This window comes from Sylvia atricapilla, chromosome 21 (genome assembly GCF_009819655.1).
Source record: "Sylvia atricapilla isolate bSylAtr1 chromosome 21, bSylAtr1.pri, whole genome shotgun sequence".
In the NCBI taxonomy this organism is placed as follows: Eukaryota; Metazoa; Chordata; class Aves; order Passeriformes; family Sylviidae; genus Sylvia; species Sylvia atricapilla.
Genome location: NC_089160.1, coordinates 862,059 through 881,354, shown reverse-complemented (window position 1 = coordinate 881,354; position 19,296 = coordinate 862,059). Strand labels below are relative to the sequence as shown.

At 55.8% G+C, this 19,296-nt stretch overlaps 1 protein-coding gene across 1 annotated transcript; it reads left to right on the top strand.

Annotated features, from left to right (window-relative positions):
* The first annotated feature begins 113 nt into the window (after positions 1-113).
* On the top strand, positions 114-7,857 carry NSDHL (NAD(P) dependent steroid dehydrogenase-like). Its single transcript, XM_066333891.1, has 7 exons — positions 114-219; positions 2,571-2,732; positions 3,373-3,519; positions 4,559-4,687; positions 6,005-6,147; positions 6,615-6,717; positions 7,282-7,857. The coding sequence occupies exons 1-7, from the start codon at positions 199-201 to the stop codon at positions 7,615-7,617; spliced, it is 1,041 nt and encodes a 346-aa protein (XP_066189988.1). The 5' UTR covers positions 114-198; the 3' UTR covers positions 7,618-7,857.
* Positions 7,858-19,296: the final 11,439 nt, after the last annotated feature.

The window sequence follows — 19,296 nt, the reverse complement described above, 5'->3', positions numbered from 1 at the left end:
TAAAGAGCCAGGCCAGCACCTGCAAGTTGCTGATTTAGTTTGGAAGAACAGGGAGGATTAACTCTCTTTCTTCATCCTTCTTCAGCATAATGACTTCAAACCCTGATTCCTGTAAGTGGAAAAGCGTTATTTTGTTGGGAATAAAAGAATTGTCTCCCTTTTTTCAAGGGTTCTGGTGGACAGTGCCTCATCCAAGCCATGGCCACACACCTCAGATCGGTGAGTTGGGGCTTCAAATGGTGCTTTGGGAAGTTTTGTCTTGCAGAAACAAATTCATAAATATTCTGTGCATCATTAAGGAAGACATGAGGCTGATCCTGTGTTAATGATAATTCTGGGGTGAAAACTTGATTTTCCAAGGTGTAATTTGGAGAGGTTGAATTCGTACCTTAAAATCAATATAGACATGCAGCTTGGCTTGCCATGGATGTTATACTGTGCAATATCAAATTACAGAGAGTTTTAAATAAAATTATGTATCATTGTGGCTGCCCCTGGATCCCTGGAAGTGTCCAAGGCCAGGCTGGATGGGGCTTTTAACAACCTGGGATAGTGGAAGGTGTCCCTGCCCATGGCATTTATTCCCTGGGTGGAATAAAATGAGCTGGAAAATCCCTCCCAACCCAAAGCAGTCTGGGATTCTGGGATTCCTGTGAAGCCTCTGCAGTGCTCTGGGGCTCAGAGGCAGAGGGCAGCATTTTGCTACAGTAAAACTTCACTTCAAGCACATCTCAGAGCAGTTTGGGTGCTCTTGGTTCCTGGAGACCGGATCAGGGGATGCCAGAATGGTGTGAGGTGGAAGGGACTTAATGGGAAAAGGTCCAGGGAAAAGGGAAATGTCAGTGGAAGGGAGTGACTGCCTTTGAGGAGAAGCTGCCACAGTTCCTGTCCCCTCAGCAGCCATTCCCCCTCTGACTGAACCCCCTCATCTTCTCCAAACCACATCCCAAAATGTCACACCCACTCATTGCCTGAACACTTCCAGGGGTGGGGACTCCAAACCCCCCTGGGCAGCCCCCTCCAGGGCTTGGCCACTCTTTCAGTGAAGGAATTTCCCCAGATATCCCCCCTGAGCCTCCCTGGCCCAGCCTGAGGCCGTTCCCTCTCCTCCTGTCCCTGTCCCCTGGGAGCAGATCCCAAATCCCCCTGGTGTCCCCTCCTCTCAGGGACTTGTGCAGAGCCACAGGGTCCCCCCTGAACCTCCTTTTCCCCAGGCTGAGCCCCTTCCCCAGCTGCTCCTCACAGGATTTATCCTCCAGACCCCGATCAGACTCTCCTCTGCGTGGCCCACCCCAAATAACTGGTCCAGCTTTGCTGTAACTCAGAGAACTCAAATTTCTCCTGTGGATCACCCAACACTTGGCAGGAGGACCTTTGCTTAAGGATGTGGCCCTTGAAGAGCCGTGAACAATCGTTGTCTTTGTGTGGCTCCAGGGGCTTCAGGCTCCCTCTGAGGTCCCTGCAGAGGTGGGGGTTGTGTTACAACCAGGAGTAAAACTCTTTCCAAGCAGCACAGAGCATTCTTTGTGTCAAAGCTCTCAGACTCAGGGCCTGGATGTTCTGTGCTGGCAGTGAGGTCTTTGGTCTCGCTCCAGTCAGAAGAGTGGCCAGACTGAAATCTGTTAATTAGTAACTCCAATCATTGGTTTACAAAGCTCGAAGAGAAAGAAAGGAAGAACTAATGGCTCAAAAGGACAGTTCCTGCCTTTACCTGGTTGCTTTCTTGGCTCTGAGTGTCACAGGTTCTGATAATGGTGATGGTTTTATGTTCTGAATTAGCTGTGCCAGGAGGCTGAAGCAAATCACAGAATCAGCCCAGAATCCCAGACTGGACCGGGTTGGGAGGGACCCTAAAGCTGCTCCAGTTCCATCCCCTCCAGGGCAGGGACACCTCCCACTGTCCCAGGGTGCTCCAGCCTGGCCTTGGGCACTGCCAGGGATCCAGGGACAGCCACAGCTTCTCTGGGAATTCCATTCCAGGGCCTGCCCACCCTGCCAGGGAACAATTCCTGCCCCAGATCCCACCCAGCCCTGTCCTCTGGCACTGGGAAGCCATTCCCTGTGTCCTGCCTCTCCATGCCCTTGTAAATCTCTCTCCGTATTTCTTGCAGGCTCCTTTCAAATTCTCTTTGCTTTGCTATCCAAGCAGAGCTCATGAGGGCCAGTCTTCTTTTCCTTCCCTCCTCCTTGAGCCTCTTGGATGTGAGCATGAGGCAGAGTCCTCCCAAAACCCCAGCAGAGTGTCTGTGTGACAGCACAGAGCTGAGCTGTCCCAATTCAGCTTCCTGCAGCGCAGCAGCTGGGCACAGCTCAGTGTGCACAGCTCAGTGGGCAGAGTTTAGCTGGGCACAGCTCAGTGAGCAGAGTTCAGTGGGCACAGCTCAGTGGGCAGAGTTTAGCTGGGCACAGTTCAGTGGGCACAGTTCAGTGGGCAGAGCTCAGTGTGCACAGCTCAGTGGGCAGAGTTTAGCTGGGCACAGCTCAGTGAGCAGAGTTCAGTGGGCAGAGCTCAGTGGGCACAGCTCTGTGCTGCTGTCCTGGTGTTGTGGAGCGTGTCCCTGTCCCTGCAGGCTGCCAGGAGCTGCACTGTCATCGGGGGCTCGGGCTTCCTGGGGCAGCACCTGGTGGAGCAGCTGCTGGCCAGGGGCTACAGGGTCAACGTCTTCGACATCCAGCAGCGCTTCGAGAGCCAGCAGGTGACCTTCTTCCTGGGAGACCTGTGTGACAAGGAGGTGAGCAAGGACTGGCAGCAAGGGCAAGTGCAGCTCTTGCACTTTGCCTCTGGAGGGAGCAGGTCTGATGTCTGACGCCCGGCTCCTGCTGCGAGCTGAAAAGAGCATGGCTTTGTGCCTGGTGCTTTGCATTACTGTTAGCTGGGATTCACTGTAATTACAGTCCCTGGGCTAATTGCAGGGGGCTCTCCTCAGCTCCATATTCCCAACAGTCAGGACGGGATGAGGGGGAGCCTTGGCCAAGGACTGTGTGAGCCATGTGGGAGGGCACTTTGGGACTGTCACCAGCACTCAAAGTGCTTAAGTGTCACACTTTAAACCTGCTGCTTCCTCAGTGTCCAGCTGAGCCTTGTAGCTGCAGCTGGGAATCACAGGGAGCTCAGCCTGGACAGCCCCCAGCTCTGGGGAAGCTCCCAGGATTTCTCTGGGGAGAAGAGATGACGTGATGATGTGTGGTGAGGACATTGTGGGGACCTTGGATGATAATCCCCTTCCAGCTGCCCACCTTTGTAGAGGGAACACGACTTGAAATGCAGCTTTCCCGTTTTAAAAAGAGCTGTTTTATCTCCCTGCTGTTATTTTTTCCTGATGCCCTCCGTGGCTGTTGCTCCATTGCCATGTCCCCTGTGGTCCCCTGCAGGCTCTGCTGCCAGCCCTGCAGGGAGTGTCCGTGGTGTTCCACTGTGCATCCCCAGCCCCTTCCAGTGACAACAGGGAGCTCTTCTACAAGGTGAACGTCCAGGGAACCCAGGCAGTGGTGGAAGCCTGCAGAGAAGCTGGAGTGCAGGTAAAGGTGGAAAAGCCCTGCAGGGGCTGATGAACTTTGTCACATTTGTGTCACAGGCCGGTGTCAGCCTCGTTAGAGAGGGGGACAAAGGGCTCTGAGGTACTGAATTCCCACTTGCCCCATGAAAAGCAGTGGGAGAGAGGCTCTGTGAGTCTCCTGCTCGGTGTGAACTCGGTCTCTGCTTGCCACAGAAAACCACGTTGTGGTGGAAAAGCATCCATTAAAATGTGTCCAGCCTGGGAGTCACCCTGGCAGAACAACACCTCACCAGTGGCTCCTTTCCTGCTCTCATCAGGGGACAGCCCCAGAGATGGATTTTCCAGCCGTGGGAATATTCATGCTGCTGTTCCCTCCATCAGTTCCTCACTGTGGAAGGAGGAGGAACACACTCGTGCCATGATCTCAGTGTCATTTGGTTTAGAAAGTCAATTGCCCAGAAAAGGAAGAGCCTGAGGAAGCCAACCTGGGATTGGAGACTGCATTTTCCCCTTAAATTACTTTGATATCCCATAAATTTTCATTTCAAGTCATTTATTTAATTAATTTTAAATTTATGTATTATATTCATTTCATTTAACTCACCAAACAAAAAACATCCAAGGTTTCTTTTTTTGTTTGTTTGTTTAATCCACTGTGATCTGTTATTGCCAAGATGAGCAAATCTTTCTTTAAAACACTGGGTGTGGGTTAAATATTCCAAGAATATTCCATTCTGATTTTCCTGGAGATGTTTCCCCTGGATTGACTGTCTTGGGTGTTTGTTGGAATGTTTTAATCCCTTTTAGGTGGCATTAAATCATGAGACAGAATTAATTTAAAAGGGGGGTTTCTCTTAGCTGCAGTTTCTATTCATCTTCTGTTAGACTCAGGTTATTTTCTGTAGGATCAGTTGGTTAAATATTACTATTATCATTATTATCTTTTTACTCAGCCTTTATAAATCTAAATATACTAAAATCTTAAAATCCAGATTTCCAGAATTCCAACAATGACCCTTTTCTTTCAGGCTTTAAGCTGTTTTCTCTCCTGTCTCTTGCAGAAATTGGTGTTAACCAGCAGTGCCAGTGTGGTTTTTGAGGGCACAGACATCAAAAATGGCTCAGAAGATCTCCCCTATGCACAAAAACCCATCGATTATTACACAGAGACCAAGATCCTGCAGGAGAAGGTATTTGCCAGTGGTTAAGTTGTTCTTTTTGGATGTATTCACTTAATAAAAAGAGAACAAAATCAAGCTGTGGCACGAATTGCCCCGGAGGCTGAATGGAATCCTGTGTGACACTGCAGAGGTGGTTCCAGAGCTGCCAGAGGTGTCACTGCCATGGAGGAGCCATGGGATAATCCCAGTTCTTACCTGCCACAGCTTGGGTTTAACAGCAGTCAGGGGAGGGTTTTTGGCTTCTCTGCTTCTTTTCCTGGTTTTCAGCCTGAATTTAGAGTTGGGAATGTGAAAAAGGCACTGAGGGAGGAGGAGAAGAGGTGGGAGTGTGGCCTAAGGGGCACAGGCCATTACTGAAAATATTAATGTAAAAAAAGATCTCCAGACTGAGAGTTCACTCCTTTGGGCACTTGCACACCACCAATATCTGCCCTTCTCGTGGTTTTACTGCTGCAGCATCTGGCTTTAAACGTGGGGTAACAATGTTTTCAATCAAAGGCAACAGACTTTTTTTGGATCCTTTTCTCACGGCTTGCATTCCAGCTGTGGGAAGAATCCTTGGCTTTTTGTGCCACAGGAATTCAGAGTCTCTTCCGTGCTGATGCTGACAATGTGAGAGGCTGGAAGGAATTTCCTCCACAAGAGCTTAATTGATTTTAATTGTGAAAACATCTGTTCCTTCAGCAGCACTTTGCAGTGACTGATAAAGGGGAAGCTGAGGAGCAGCAATCAGGGGTAGCCCCAGTGCTGGTGATGATGCCTTTGTTTTTGGGGAAAGCTGGAAGGATTTTCTCTGTGCCTCCTCCACAGAAATCCCAGCAGCTGCTGGAAAGGAGGAGAACACGTTGTTTAGGAACTCCCAGGAGAATGAAACCTGCTCCAGAGCTGCTGGATGTGCTGCTGGAGCTCCAGGGAGAGGGGATCACCCCTCCGGGAGGCCTGGGGTGGGAATGTCCCTGGGAGGGACAGAAATGGAATTCCTGAGTGTCCCCCTTTGCTCCAGCTCGTGCAGAGCTCATGGAGTGCAGGGGCTTGGAAAGCTCCTCTGGTTTCTGGGGTGTTAAATGAGAGAAGCAAAGCTTTCCCTTCCTTTGTCCATTCATTACGTGCTCAACCGTAAAAACTGGGATTTTTTTGTCTGGTTTTCTTATCAAGGAGAACTGGGAAAAGGGATGGGAACAAAGGAAGGATCACTTGGAAAGGCACAGGGGATAATAATCCTTCCACTTCCCAAGGAGATGGGGAGTGCCCAGCCCCTCCAGTGATGGCCATGGGATCATTGCTGAGCTCTGTTTTCCTTCTGGATTTTCTCCTCTCTCCCTGCAGGAGGTGCTCAGTGCAAACGACCCTGACAGCAATTTCCTCACCACTGCCATCCGTCCCCATGGAATATTTGGTCCCAGAGACCCTCAGCTGGTTCCCATCCTCATCCAGGCAGCTCGGAGTGGCAAAATGAAGTTCATCATTGGGTGAGCAAGGCCCAGGCATTTCAGAGCCAGGGCTGGATCCACAAACCCCTTTAGGAAGGGAGCAAAAGGAAATCAGTTCTGTTGTTCCTTTTACTTTTCACTTTCCTTTTTTTTTTTCCTTAAAAAATCCCGAGTTAGGGGCTCACTCCCTGCCATGGTGAGTGTCCATAATGCCTAAGGAATATCCCTGAGGAAAGCTGGCATGGCTTGAGCTGTTAAAGAGCTGTGCCATTAATCTGAGCCAGCTCAGATTACTTACACCACTGCTGGTATTTGAGGTTCTGCCAATTAAAATCCCTGTTAAATATGAAATACTAAAAAATACGGCCTGAAATGGAAGCACCAGAGAGTGGGAGAAGGGGAAGCCTGGGCTGAATTGATCCTGGTAGAATTTCTCCTTCCTTTTGCCACGAGCAGATTTCCAGCCCACCTTTGCCTTGGGGTTTAAATTCCTTTTCTGTGTGCAGGGATGGAAAGAACCTGGTGGATTTCACCTACGTGGAGAACGTGGTGCACGGGCACATCCTGGCTGCAGAGAAGCTGCACAAAGGCTCTCCCCTGTGTGGGAAGGTGAGGAAGAGGGGAGGGAAGGGATCCCCAGCCTCTGGGATCCATGGAGTGTCCTGGACATCCATCCTGCAGGAGAGCAGCTCCAGGTTTTCCATCTGTGGTGGGCAGGTGGAGCTGAGCTGGGCTGAGCTGGATGGGGATCTGGAATTTCCTGTTCTAAAACTCCTTGTGAGGGGCAATGCAGCAGAACTGGGGGGCAGCCAGGAGGCACACATGGAAACACAGAGGCTTTTGGGACACAGCTCAGACCAGGAGGAACTTTTCCACCTTTTCCTGGTCCCAGCCCTGCTCTGAGCACACTGGGGTGTTTTAACCTGTCTGCTCTGTGCTGTGGCAGCTGGTTTGGTTGGCAGTGATGAGGAATCCTGGGCCCTGGACTGGTGGAAGTAGCTGTTTTCCTTGGAAAAGCAGGAATTCCCCCGTCTGCACACAGAGGTGGGGAATTCATTGTCAGGACAATGTGCTCTGGCCCAGGTCAGGGGGGGAGAGAGGCCATCACAGAGCCAAACCTGGGAAATCCACCGTGATTTTTAACCCTTGCCTTCTTCTCTGCCTCTCTCCCAGGCCTTTCACATCACCAACGACGAGCCAATTCCCTTCTGGACCTTCATGTCCCGCATCCTGACGGGCCTGGACTACGACCCTCCCAAGTACCACATCCCCTACTGGCTGGCCTATTACCTGGCCCTGCTGCTGTCCCTGCTGCTGGCCCTGCTCAGGCCCCTGGTGACCATCAAGGCCACCTTCACGCCCATGAGGGTGGCCCTGGCTGGGACCTTCCACTATTACAGCTGTGAGAGGGCCAAGAGGGCCATGGGCTACAGCCCCGTGGTGAGCCTGGACGAGGCCATTGCCAGGACTGTGCAGAGTTACCCCAGCCTGCGCAGGGCCAGGCCCTGACAGCCCTGCCTGCAGCCTGTTCCCATCCTCACTGAGCTGCTGCTCGTGGGCCAGGTGTCACCAAGTCCCCAGGGAGCAGGAGTTTTCCTCTCTGCTCCTCCTCCTCCTCCTCCTGGCCGCTGCCCCGTGTGGGAGCTGTGCTGACGGCTCGTCTCGTGGATGTGACTTCTTGTTTGGAAACAAGCTGCTGAACTCTCTGGGCTGTGAATAAACACCCTGCTGTGCCCTCTTGGATCCCAAGCAGGCACACCGACATTCCTGCTCCCCTGCCTCCACCCTTGTCCCGTGTTTTGTTGCTCTGGTGACAGCAGCCAGCCCTTCCCAGAGCTGCAGGCTGGGTCACAAACACTTCCCATGGCTGTGCTCTCCACGAGAGAGCCAGCCCTGTGCCAAAAGGGACTCCTGCCACCATCTCTTCATTCATTGCAGCTCTTTTGGTTTTCCCTCCACGATCAGGGGGTGATTTGTGATTTGGCTTTTCCCTGGGGCAGCAGAAGGAACCCATAAGGAGTGTGTTCCTTTGTCCATGCAGGATTTATTCCTGTCCCAAAAGAACCCAAATAAATCATGCAGAGATGACTTCCCAGCTCTGTGTCCCACCTCTGAAAGGGCAGATCTCACTCTCAGCACAACCAGGATGTTAATAATTCCCTTTTAGGGGCAGAGATCTTTGGGAGGTGCCTGGCAGCATCCCCAGCACTGTTTTACCACAATTCCCTTCCCACAAGATCTGCAGCGGTGGGGAGATCCTGCATCAGCACCAAGCTCCTCCTCCCTGCCCTGTCAGTGCTGCTCACGGGGAGTTTTGGTGCTCTGAGCACTTTGTCTGTGAAAAAACCCCTTTTCCACAAGGAAATGGATACAAAGCAATGGTCCCCCAGCTATTTCCTGTGACTTGTATCTTCAATGTTCTGTGCCCTCTAATCTTTCTAAGCACTTCAGTTCTGGTTTGGGTTTAAGTGAGAGGTTGAGGTTAGAGCTGGAATTTTGCCCTGTACAAATCCCTGGGAGTTCTGGTGCTTCAGATTTCAGAAGGGTGGGAAGTGCCTCAGTCACAGAATTGTGGAATCCCAGGATGGTTTGGGTTGGGAGGGACCTTAAAGCCCATCCTATTCCACCCCCAGGGACGCCTTCCAGTGTCCCAGGCTGCTCCAAGCTCCATCCAACCCAGCCTTGGACACTGCCAGGGATCCAGGGGCAGCCACAACCTCAGCCTCCAGGAGCCTTACCTCAGTGTGCTGCTGTAGTCTGATTAAATGGGGGTTATTTGAACTTCTGGCTGTTTTCTGGGGAAAAAAAATAAAACAAAAACCTAATTGGGCTTTTTTTTTTTTCCTGAGATTTTTTATTTGCTGGTTAACAGTTGGTTTTTCCAACCTTGGCTTTGCTTGATGTTGAAGCAAATACTGTCCAGGAGCTTGGGCCAGCTGCCACCGTTGTGATGTGCACTCCTGCTGGGATAACTCTGCCCTCCCAAGGGAAGGAGTGGGCTTGGGTGGAAGTGGAAGGATCCAGGATTTCCCAAAGCCAAACCAGAGGTAAATCACATCACCTTTGGCCTCCAGGTGGCATTTCCCAGCCTGGCAGCTCCAGTCCGTCCCCAAAAATGCCTGGCCACGTTTCCAGGGCAGGGGCACTGCTCTCCCTGTCCTTGGCAGCCTGGAGGGGAGCTGAAGGTGCTCCCGGAGCAGGAGCTGAGCTCAGCTGGATCAGAGCAGTTCCCTTTCCCGGGAAGGGATCAGAGCTTTGCTGGGATGGAGCAGCAGCTCCCGAGGTTTCCTGGCCTGGGGGAGCAGTGGCTGCATTGCTGGTTGCAAGGTTGCATTGCTGAAGGCAAACTAAATAAGATATTCATGCTTTTTCTTTAGTTATTTTTGATTTGAGGCATTTTCCTTTTCATGTTTAATTTCTAAGCAAATCTTTTAGCACAATCCTTTTTTTGTTTTTGATTTTTGTTTTTTGGGGGTTTTTTTGGGGTTTGTTTTTTTGGGGTTTTTTTTTCCCAATTTTGTTCTGGTACTGACCAAACACAGGTCACTAAATTGTTTTGTTTGCATTCAACTCTGCGAAATTAAAACTTGCAGATTTTTGATCCTCTCAAAGACTCTGTTCTACATTCCTCCCTGTAAGAATAGGAAGACAGGAGCTAATTTCTTCTTCGTGGCCAACTGCAACTGAAAATTCAGTGGCTTTGTATTTTGGCTGTGACACTCCTGGGCTGGCAGTGACACTCCTGGGCAGGGCTGTGACACTCCTGGGCTGGGCTGTGACACTCCTGGGCTGGGCTGTGACACTCCTGGGCTGGCAGTGACACTCCTGGGCAGGGCTGTGACACTCCTGGGCTGGGCTGTGACACTCCTGGACAGGCCTGTGACACTCCTGGGCTGGCAGTGACACTCCTGGGCTGGCAGTGACACTCCTGGACAGGGCTGTGACACTCCTGGGCTGGGCTGTGACACTCCTGGACAGGCCTGTGACACTCCTGGGCTGGCAGTGACACTCCTGGGCTGGCTGTGACACTCCTGGACAGGGCTGTGACACTCCTGGGCTGGGCTGTGACACTCCTGGACAGGCCTGTGACACTCCTGGGCTGGCAGTGACACTCCTGGACAGGGCTGTGACACTCCTGGACAGGGCTGTGACACTCCTGGGCTGGCTGTGACACTCCTGGCAGGGCTGTGACACTCCTGGGCTGGGCTGTGACACTCCTGGGCTGGCTGTGACACTCCTGGACAGGGCTGTGACACTCCTGGGCTGGGCTGTGACACTCCTGGGCTGGCTGTGACACTCCTGGACAGGCCTGTGACACTCCTGGACAGGGCTGTGACACTCCTGGACAGGGCTTTGACACTCCTGGGCTGGCAGTGACACTCCTGGACAGGCGTGTGACACTCCTGGACAGGGCTGTGACACTCCTGGCAGGGCTGTGACACTCCTGGGCTGGCAGTGACACTCCTGGGCTGGCTGTGACACTCCTGGACAGGCCTGTGACACTCCTGGGCTGGCAGTGACACTCCTGGGCTGGGCTATGACACTCCTGGGCTGGCAGTGACACTCCTGGGCTGGGCTGTGACACTCCTGGGCTGGCAGTGACACTCCTGGACAGGGCTGTGACACTCCTGGGCTGGGCTGTGACACTCCTGGACAGGGCTGTGACACTCCTGGACAGGGCTGTGACACTCCTGGGCTGGGCTGTGACACTCCTGGGCTGGCTGTGACACTCCTGGACAGGGCTGTGACACTCCTGGGCTGGGCTGTGACACTCCTGGGCTGGGCTGTGACACTCCTGGACAGGGCTGTGACACTCCTGGACAGGGCTGTGACACTCCTGGGCTGGCTGTGACACTCCTGGCAGGGCTGTGACACTCCTGGGCTGGGCTGTGACACTCCTGGGCTGGCTGTGACACTCCTGGACAGGGCTGTGACACTCCTGGGCTGGCTGTGACACTTCTGGACAGGGCTGTGACACTCCTGGGCTGGGCTGTGACACTCCTGGGCTGGCTGTGACACTCCTGGACAGGCCTGTGACACTCCTGGGCTGGCCTGTGACACTCCTGGACAGGGCTTTGACACTCCTGGGCTGGCAGTGACACTCCTGGACAGGCGTGTGACACTCCTGGACAGGGCTGTGACACTCCTGGCAGGGCTGTGACACTCCTGGACAGGGCTGTGACACTCCTGGGCTGGGCTGTGACACTCCTGGGCTGGCAGTGACACTCCTGGACAGGGCTGTGACACTCCTGGGCTGGCAGTGACACTCCTGGGCTGGGCTGTGACACTCCTGGGCTGGCTGTGACACTCCTGGACAGGGCTGTGACACTCCTGGGCTGGGCTGTGACACTCCTGGGCTGGCAGTGACACTCCTGGGCTGGGCTGTGACACTCCTGGGCTGGCAGTGACACTCCTGGGCTGTCCTGCTGGAATCAGGGAGCTGCCAGGTTCCTGTGGCTCTGCTGTTTCCCCAGCACAGGTATCAGGGAGTGTTGGAGCCTGGCTGTGCCTCCAGCCCTGACCACGGCACAGCAGAGCCTCACTCGACCCACAGCCTCTTCCTCCTCCTCCTCCTCCTCTCGTTTCCCAGCTCTAATCAGCACAAATCCCATCCTGAGTCTCTGGGGCAGCTGATCCTTGTGTCTGGATGGGGTTTGTGTCACCTCTTCAGCGCAGGGAGCACGTGGAGCTCCTGCAGCGAGCCCAGGGGAGGCTCCAGGGGGATCCCAGGGATGGAGCAGCTCCGCTGGGAGGAAAGGCTGAGGGCCTCGGGGTGCTGCAGCCTGGGGAGGAGAAGCTTTGGGGTGACCTCACTGTGGCCTTGCGGCGCCTGAAGGAGCCAACTGGAAACACGGAGAAACAGGAGAGAAACATGGAGAGAGATGATTCCCAAGGGATGGAGGGATAGGACAGGGCAGGGCTGGGTGGGATCTGGGGCAGGAATTGTCCCCTGGCAGGGTGGGAAGGGCTGGCACAGAGCAGCTGTGGGTGCCCCTGGATCCCTGGCAGTGCCCAAGGCCAGGCTGGACACTGGAGCAGCCTGGGACAGTGGGAGGTGTCCCTGGGACAGTGCAGGTGTCCCTGCCCATGGCACTGGATGTGTTTTAACATCCCAACCCAACCCATTCAGGGATTTTCAGAACTCCCAGCCTGTATTTTGTGTGTGTCAGCGAGCAGAGGCTGTGAAAGCGAAATTGCCATTGTCAAAGTTTTGTCCAAAGGTGGAGGATCAAATGCAGGTGCAGCCTGTCCCTGCCTGTAACGCTCAGCAGGAGCTCCACACGACTTCAAAGAGTTCCCTGGAGCACTCTCATCAGACTCCTTATCTCCCTCTCTCTGCTTTCCTGCCTCTTCCTTGCTGCAGTTTCTAATTTTGCTGACCCGAGACAGGTTTTGGCAGTGGGAGAGATAAGGAGAGATCTTCTGTTGCTTATCCTGGAGGAAGGAGAGGGAGGGATGGGAGAGAGGATTAAAAGTGCTTTCGTAGGAGGAGTTCAGGTAACCAAAACCCCCATTCCTCTCTTACACAAGTTGCAAAGGGAACTTGCTCAGGAGGATTGTCCAAGGAATTCCTTCCCATCTTGCCCTTGGAAAGTGGGGGAATCCCGGTGCAGACACACCTCCAGAGAGGAAAAAGGGTAGCTTGGGTGTAATGACCAGAAATAGGTAAGAGGATAAAATGGATAGAAGCAGGTCAGAAATCACCCTGCACGTCCAGGGAGCAAAAAGGCACAGAGCACACTCCAGGGGTGTGCAGGACGTGCCCAAGGCCCGGCTGGACAGGGCTGGGAGCAGTCTGGGGTAGAGGGAGGCACTCCTGCCCATGGGGTGGGACAAGAGGGGCTCTAAGGTCCCTTCCAAGCCAAAGCACTCCGTGACTCGGTGGGGTTTGGGAGCACTGTGACATTTGCCTCCCCAGGGAATTTCCGGACGTGGGGATCCAGGACACGCTGCGGGGCTCCAGCCGAGCCCTTTGGGGAGCTGTGGAAGGGCTGTTTTGTAGCCCAGCACATCCTGTAACCCCGATGTGCTGATCCAGGGAGCACCGGGACATTCCCGCTCCTCCCAGCCGGGGCAGGACTGGCCTCTGCCCCTCGGGAGTGTGAATAACAGGAGGATTCTCTCCCGAGTTTCGCTGCCTCTTGTGCAAGCCCTGGCTGGTGCCAGGCCCACGGGGGAGAGTGGTGCAACCCTGTCAGGGCAGGGGCAAGAGCAGCTTGTTTTCCTCCGAGCCTGCATTTATCTGCTGAGGATAAATCAGCATCTCCCTGCTTTGTGCCAGAGCGTGTTTGGGGCGTCCCTGCCACAGGCTCTGCCTCTGCTGGTCCCTGCTGACAGCAGCACCCCGTGTCCCTGCTGCCTCCCCCGAGCTCCAGCAGCCTGCAGTGTGTCCTGCGCCGGGAGCTTGCTGTATTCCAGCAGGGAATGGCTGGGGACACACAATGCCCCTGCTGTTACCTGCTGTTAGGGAGGTGAGCTCTGGCAGGGCTCCGCGATGACGCCTCGTGAAAAACCAGTTGGGTGCCCTCGTAACAAATGGGTGTAGTGGTTTTTACACCCTGCGACTCATCACAGCTCTGCTCGGGGCCGGTGGCAGCTCTGCAGAGGCCACAGCACTGCGGGGTTACTCACCTGCCTCCCCTGCAGCACTGGGACAAAGTGGTATCAGGAAATGTTCCAGGGCAGCTCGGTGCTCTGCAGTGGGGCTGGTGGCTTCTCATCACTGGAAAACACTGAAAAATGTCACAGGGTGTTGCAGTGGCTGTTCAAACACAGGCTGGGCTCTGAGGGTGCCTCAGGGCAGGAGTCACCCATCATTCCATAGGAATGATTTGGTAAAAGCCCCTTCCCATGAAATGGGCTGCCTGGATTCCCAGGTTCCTTGCAGACATCCCTGTTCCTGCAGGAGCGAGCTGTGGGCTTCCAGCTGTTGCCACCCAGCTGCTGTGGCAGGACAAGGACTGGAGTGCCACTGTGGGACACCTCCATGGCAAAGAGGTCTGTGTGCTTTCCTCGGAGAGGACATCCCATGAAAATCCATTTCCTGGTCAAGTCAGATACTCCAGGCTGAAATTTGCTTTATAAAAGTAACGTTTAACTGGAGCTGGGGGAAAAAGGCTCTTTTCCTGCTCTCCCATGCTGCAGGAGTGTGTGTGTGTCCCTGGAGAAGGTGTGGGGCTGGCATGGGGGACAGGACCTTGCTCCTGCTCTGGGCTGGGCTCAGGCACAGCTTTACCTGAGCCTTGGCTCGTGGCTGAGGAGGGCCCAGTCCTGCAGGGCCAAGCCACATCCTCTTGGCTTTAACCAGATTCAGTGGGGAAATGGAAAAACTCCCCTCTTGGGTTCTGCTCAGGTCGGATGAGTATAAAGGACTTTTTGTGTTGTTGACTTCAGCACACTCAGGTTTCCTCCAAAGGTGTGCAGGGCCCCTGTGCTGCTCCAGGTGAGACCAAGATCGGTGTCTTCTCCTGAGCATCCTGAATTCGGCAGAGTTTAGCTCCTGATGTGAACAGCTCCCTGACAGAAATCCGGAGTCTGACCCCGAGCCTCTGGTAGGAGCTCCCAGCTTCTTCAGCCTCAGGAAGGTCCCAGCGAGGTCACCCCAGAGCTTCTCCTGTCAGGCTGGACAATCCCAGCTCTCCCATCCTCTGCTCACCCTGGAGCCTCCCCTGGGCTCTCTGCAGCAGCTCCGGGTCCCTCCTGTGCTGGCCCAGGGGCAGCTCTGCAGGTGGGGTGTCACCTGAGCAGGGCACAGGGGCAGGACCCAGACCCCTCTCCTGCTGTCCACACCGTGGGGATGCGTCTCCTCAACCTCCCGACCTCCCGGGCTGCTGCTTTGGCAGCTCCTCACCCATTTCTCAGCGTTTGACGTTGAGTTCACGACAAACACCTTCCCCCCGCTCCGCTTTTGAACACTGAGTGTGGAACACCGCGTTCCCAGCGGGAAAAGCCCCGGGTCCCCGGGTGCACCCGCAGGGCTGGCCTGGCCAGGGCGTCACTCACGGTTATTCCAGGGAAGAACCCGGACAAACCTTCGGCAAACCCCGGCGTGACTCAGCGCGTACCGAGAATAAAGCCGCGCTGTCAGCTGCAGCCCTGGAGCAGAGGATGCTCCCCAGGAAGGGTCTGGGCTGAATTCCTCCAGCTGCCTTTGAGCAGCTCCCATCTCCCCGAGCTCAGGGCGCGGCGCTGGTGCTTTATCTCCGCCGGGATCAGCACCGAGCCAAGCTGCGCTGAGCCTGAGCACATCCCGGAGGAGATCTGGGGCTGCAGGGACGCGTCCGTGCCTGAGAATCCCTGATGTCACCCTGGCGGTGCGCCGGGAGCCGGGGCTGGGGCCTGAGCCCTGGGCACATCCCCCGGGAGGGGAGGACACGAGGGGACAACTGTCCATCAGCCCACCGCCGGTCAGGGGACAGCAGCAGCTTTCCTTCCCAGCGGCCACAGCCCCAGCATCACCTGGGCAGGGGACAGGGATCTGCCGGGCTCTGTCACCTCCAGCGCTGGAGGAGCTGCTGGAGCCCCTCTGGGCCAGGCTGGGACACCTGGGGGTGCTCACCTGGGGAGGAGATGGATCCAGGGAGAGCTCCGAGCCCCCGGCAGGGCCCAAAGGGGCTCCAGGAGAGCTGCAGAGGGGCTGGGGACAAGGGGACAGAGGGACAGGACACAGGGAATGGCTTCCCAGTGCCCAGGGCAGGGCTGGGTGGGATCCTGGGCAGGAATTGTTCCCTTGAGGGTGGGCAGGGCTGGCACAGGGTGATCCTGCACCAGCCCCTGGATCCCTGGCAGTGCCCAAGGCCAGGCTGGGATGGGGTTTGGAGCACCTGGGGCAGTGGGAGGTGTCCCTGGGGCAGTGGGAGGTGTCCCTGCCATGGCAGGGGTGGGATGGATGAGCTTTAATCCCTCTCTATCCCAACCAAAGCTGTTTCTGGGATCCTCTGGTCCTTCCCACCGTGTGGAGCACCAGGCTGGAGCCCGGACTCCCCAGGCCAGCCCTGAACACACAGCCCCGGCCGGCCTCAGGGATGTGCAGAAAGCGTGTCCCAGGGGCTGTCCCCGGCCAGCCCTCGGGGGGACAATTGCCGCCCGCGGTGCCCGGGGCAATGAGAACGGGACACAAAGCGAGCGGAATGCCCAGCAATTTCCCGGGTGATTCGCACACCTGTGGGGCTCGTTAATGAGTTCCGAGCAGACAATCAGTGCGGAGGGTTAATTACAGCCGCGGTCCCTGATGCTGCCCGGGTCCCGGAGCGGCTCCGGGCCGGCGGTACCCGAGCTGCGCTGGGCTCCTGCTGCCCCTGGCAGCGCTTGTCCCGAGGGGAAATCCCATGGCCTGGGAGCCGGGGGATGCTCCGGGCCGGGTCCGTGTCCCCCGGGGTCAGTGTCCCCAGGGCCGGGTCCGTGTCCCCCGGGGTCAGTGTCCCCCAGGGCCGGGTCCGTGTCCCCCGGGGTCAGTGTCCCCCAGGGCCGGGTCCGTGTCCCCCGGGGTCAGTGTCCCCCCAGGGCCGGGTCCGGGTCAGTGTCCCCCAGGGCCGGGCCAGTGTCCCCCGGGGTCAGTGTCCCCAGGGCCGGGTCCATGCGTGTCCCCAGGGGTCAGTGTCCCCGGGGCCGGGTCAGTGTCCCCAGGGCAGGGTCAGTGTCCCCGGGGCCCAGTCAGTGTCCCCAGGGCCGGGTCAGTGTCCCCAGGGCTGGATCCGTGTCCCCCGGGGTCAGTGTCCCCCCAGGGCCGAGTCAGTGTCCCCCGGGGTCAGTGTCCCCCCAGGGCCGGGTCAGTGTCCCCAGGGCCGGGTCAGTGTCCCCCCGGGGTCAGTGTCCCCAGGGCCGGGTCAGTGTCCCCCGGGGTCCGTGTCCCCAGGGCCGGGTCAGTGTCCCCAGGGCCCGGTCAGTGTCCCCCGGGGTCAGTGTCCCCAGGGCCCGGTCAGTGTCCCCCGGGGTCAGTGTCCGCAGGGCCGGGGACCCTCCGGAGAATGCCAGGAATGCGGAGCGCAGCCCGCAGGGAGGGGAGCCCGTGCCGCCGCACGGACAAACCTGTTTGATTCCCCTGAAGGGCCAAACACACCCAAGTCTCCTCCTCAAAACAAGGCTTGGCTTTTCCCGGGGCCGGCCCTCTCGGCAGGTAAGGGCTCAGGTGTGCCACAGCCGGCCCACGGCCGCCGGGAGCCGCCGCTGCCGGGACAGCTCCGCTCGGGGACACGCCTGGGGACGGGCCGCAGGTAGGGGACACCTGGGGACAGGTAGGGACACAGCTGGGGACAGGCCGCAGGTAGGGGGACACCCGGGGACAGGTAGGGACACAGCTGGGGACGGGCCGCAGGTAGGGGGACACCTGGGGACAGTCCGCAGGTGGGGACACAGCTTGGGACAGTCCGCAGGTAATGATACACCTGGGGACAGACCTCGGGTAGGGGCACACCTGGGGATAGGTAGGGACACACCCGGGGACAGGTAGGGACGGGAGCGGAGCTGCCTCAGCTGCCCGGGAGGGTGAGGGCCAGCAGGGCTCTGCTCTGCTCCCCGGGGACACGGCGGATCCCCCCGCTCCCCGGGGACACCGCGGATCCCCCCGCTCCCCGGGGACACCGCGGATCCCCCTGCCCCCCTGGAAGTGGAGCTTTTCGGGGCTGTCCTGGCCCGAGGCGTGGCTCAGTCCCGCTGTGAGCTCTGCAGGGATGAGTTTCCCGCAGGGATTGGGGCTGAGGGTTGTTCCCGGGGCTTTGGGGCGCCTGTCCGATGTCCAAAGCCCTCCGTGCCCACGTCCTCCCAAAGCCTTTCCCCCTGGAGCTGCCCGGATGGATCCGGCGTGGGCAGAGACCGGCCACCGCCGGGGAAATTCAACCCCGAGCCCCCTGAGAACCTCCGGGGAGTTTTGGGGAGCCGCAGCTCTTTGTGCCTCTCCCCGCCGCAGGGACTCAGGGCTGCAGGAGGAGAGTTCTGCCTCTCCACTGCTCTGCCTTGCTTTGTTTGTCCCCGAATCAGTGTGAAATCAGCACCCCGGGAAGGAGTGGCAGAGCTGGCACAGAGGAGAGAGCACCTCCCTCTGTCCTTGCTCCGTGCGAGGGTTGGGAATGTCACCCCCGTTCCCTGCCCCAGGACAGAGCCCGCGCGGGAGGGGAGCTGGATTCACCTGAGCAGGGTGGGAAGCAGGGATGTCCTTCCTCCCCAGCCGCATCCGGAGGGTTTGGTTAGGGTATTTTATTTATTTTTCTATATTTATAAAAGAAATAAAATATTTATTTCATTATAAAATTAATTAATTTTAAAATTAAATTATAAATTATTATTAATTTATTTTATTATAAATAGCTAATTCTATTCATCCAGCCAACGATTCGGTACATTTCTTCCCCCCAAAAAATTACCAGGACTTAAGTGGAAGTCTCAATTTCCACAAGTGGCAGATTTTAGCTTTCTTTTACAAAAAAAAAAAAAAAAAAAAAAAAAAAAAAAAAAAAAAAAAAAAAAAAAGCTGTGTTTTGTCGGCAAAATTTTGTGGTGTCTCTGTGATGTCATGAGGCTTCAAGGAGCTTTTGTCTTGCTGTGTCTGTGAGTTAGTGACACGAACACAAAGCTCCACCTCTGACACAAAGCCCATTTTGCCTTCCTTTTCCCTTTCATCCTGGGACATCAAGGCTCCAGGTCAGCGCGGTGTGGGTGTGGCGAACGTCCTGCACATCCTTCCTTTGAAAACACAGAAATTAGCCCAGCAATTAGCAATTAATTCCGTGTAATTAGGGCGATGGAACTGCGCACCCAGGATGGTGAAAACGAGCCGAGAACCTCCGGCAGCAGCCGGGGTGAGGTTTGGTGCTGCCGGGACCCTCGGGGTGATCCCTGGGGATGGACAGGGCTGAGAGACGCTCTCATCAATCTGACACTTCCCTGACTTCAGCAGCCCAAGGCTGTGCCAGCTTCAACTGGATTTGGGGTGATATTTTTGGGTTTTGTTTGGGGTTTTTATTGTTTTTGTTGTCTTTTGTTTTGTTTTGGGGGTTTTTTTGGGTTGTTTTTTTGGGGTGGTTTTTTTTTTTTTGGGTTTTTTTTTTGGTTGGTTTGTGGGGTTTTTTTGTTGGTTTGGGTTTTTTTGTTGGTTTTTTTTTTTTTGTTTTTTTTTTTTTTTTTGGATGTGTGGTTGTGAGTGAACGAAAGGAAATTCTAATCCTGCATTTTGCAGTTTTCACGCCTTGTCAC

Bases quoted from the DNA above. Each gene is read 5' to 3' on its own strand.
- NSDHL (XM_066333891.1), top strand. From the start codon at position 199: ATGGCCACACACCTCAGATCG. The intron at 6,148-6,614 runs GTGAGCAAGGCC...TTCTGTGTGCAG, and splicing joins AAAATGAAGTTCATCATTGG to GGATGGAAAGAACCTGGTGG. The intron at 6,718-7,281 runs GTGAGGAAGAGG...CCTCTCTCCCAG, and splicing joins GCTCTCCCCTGTGTGGGAAG to GCCTTTCACATCACCAACGA.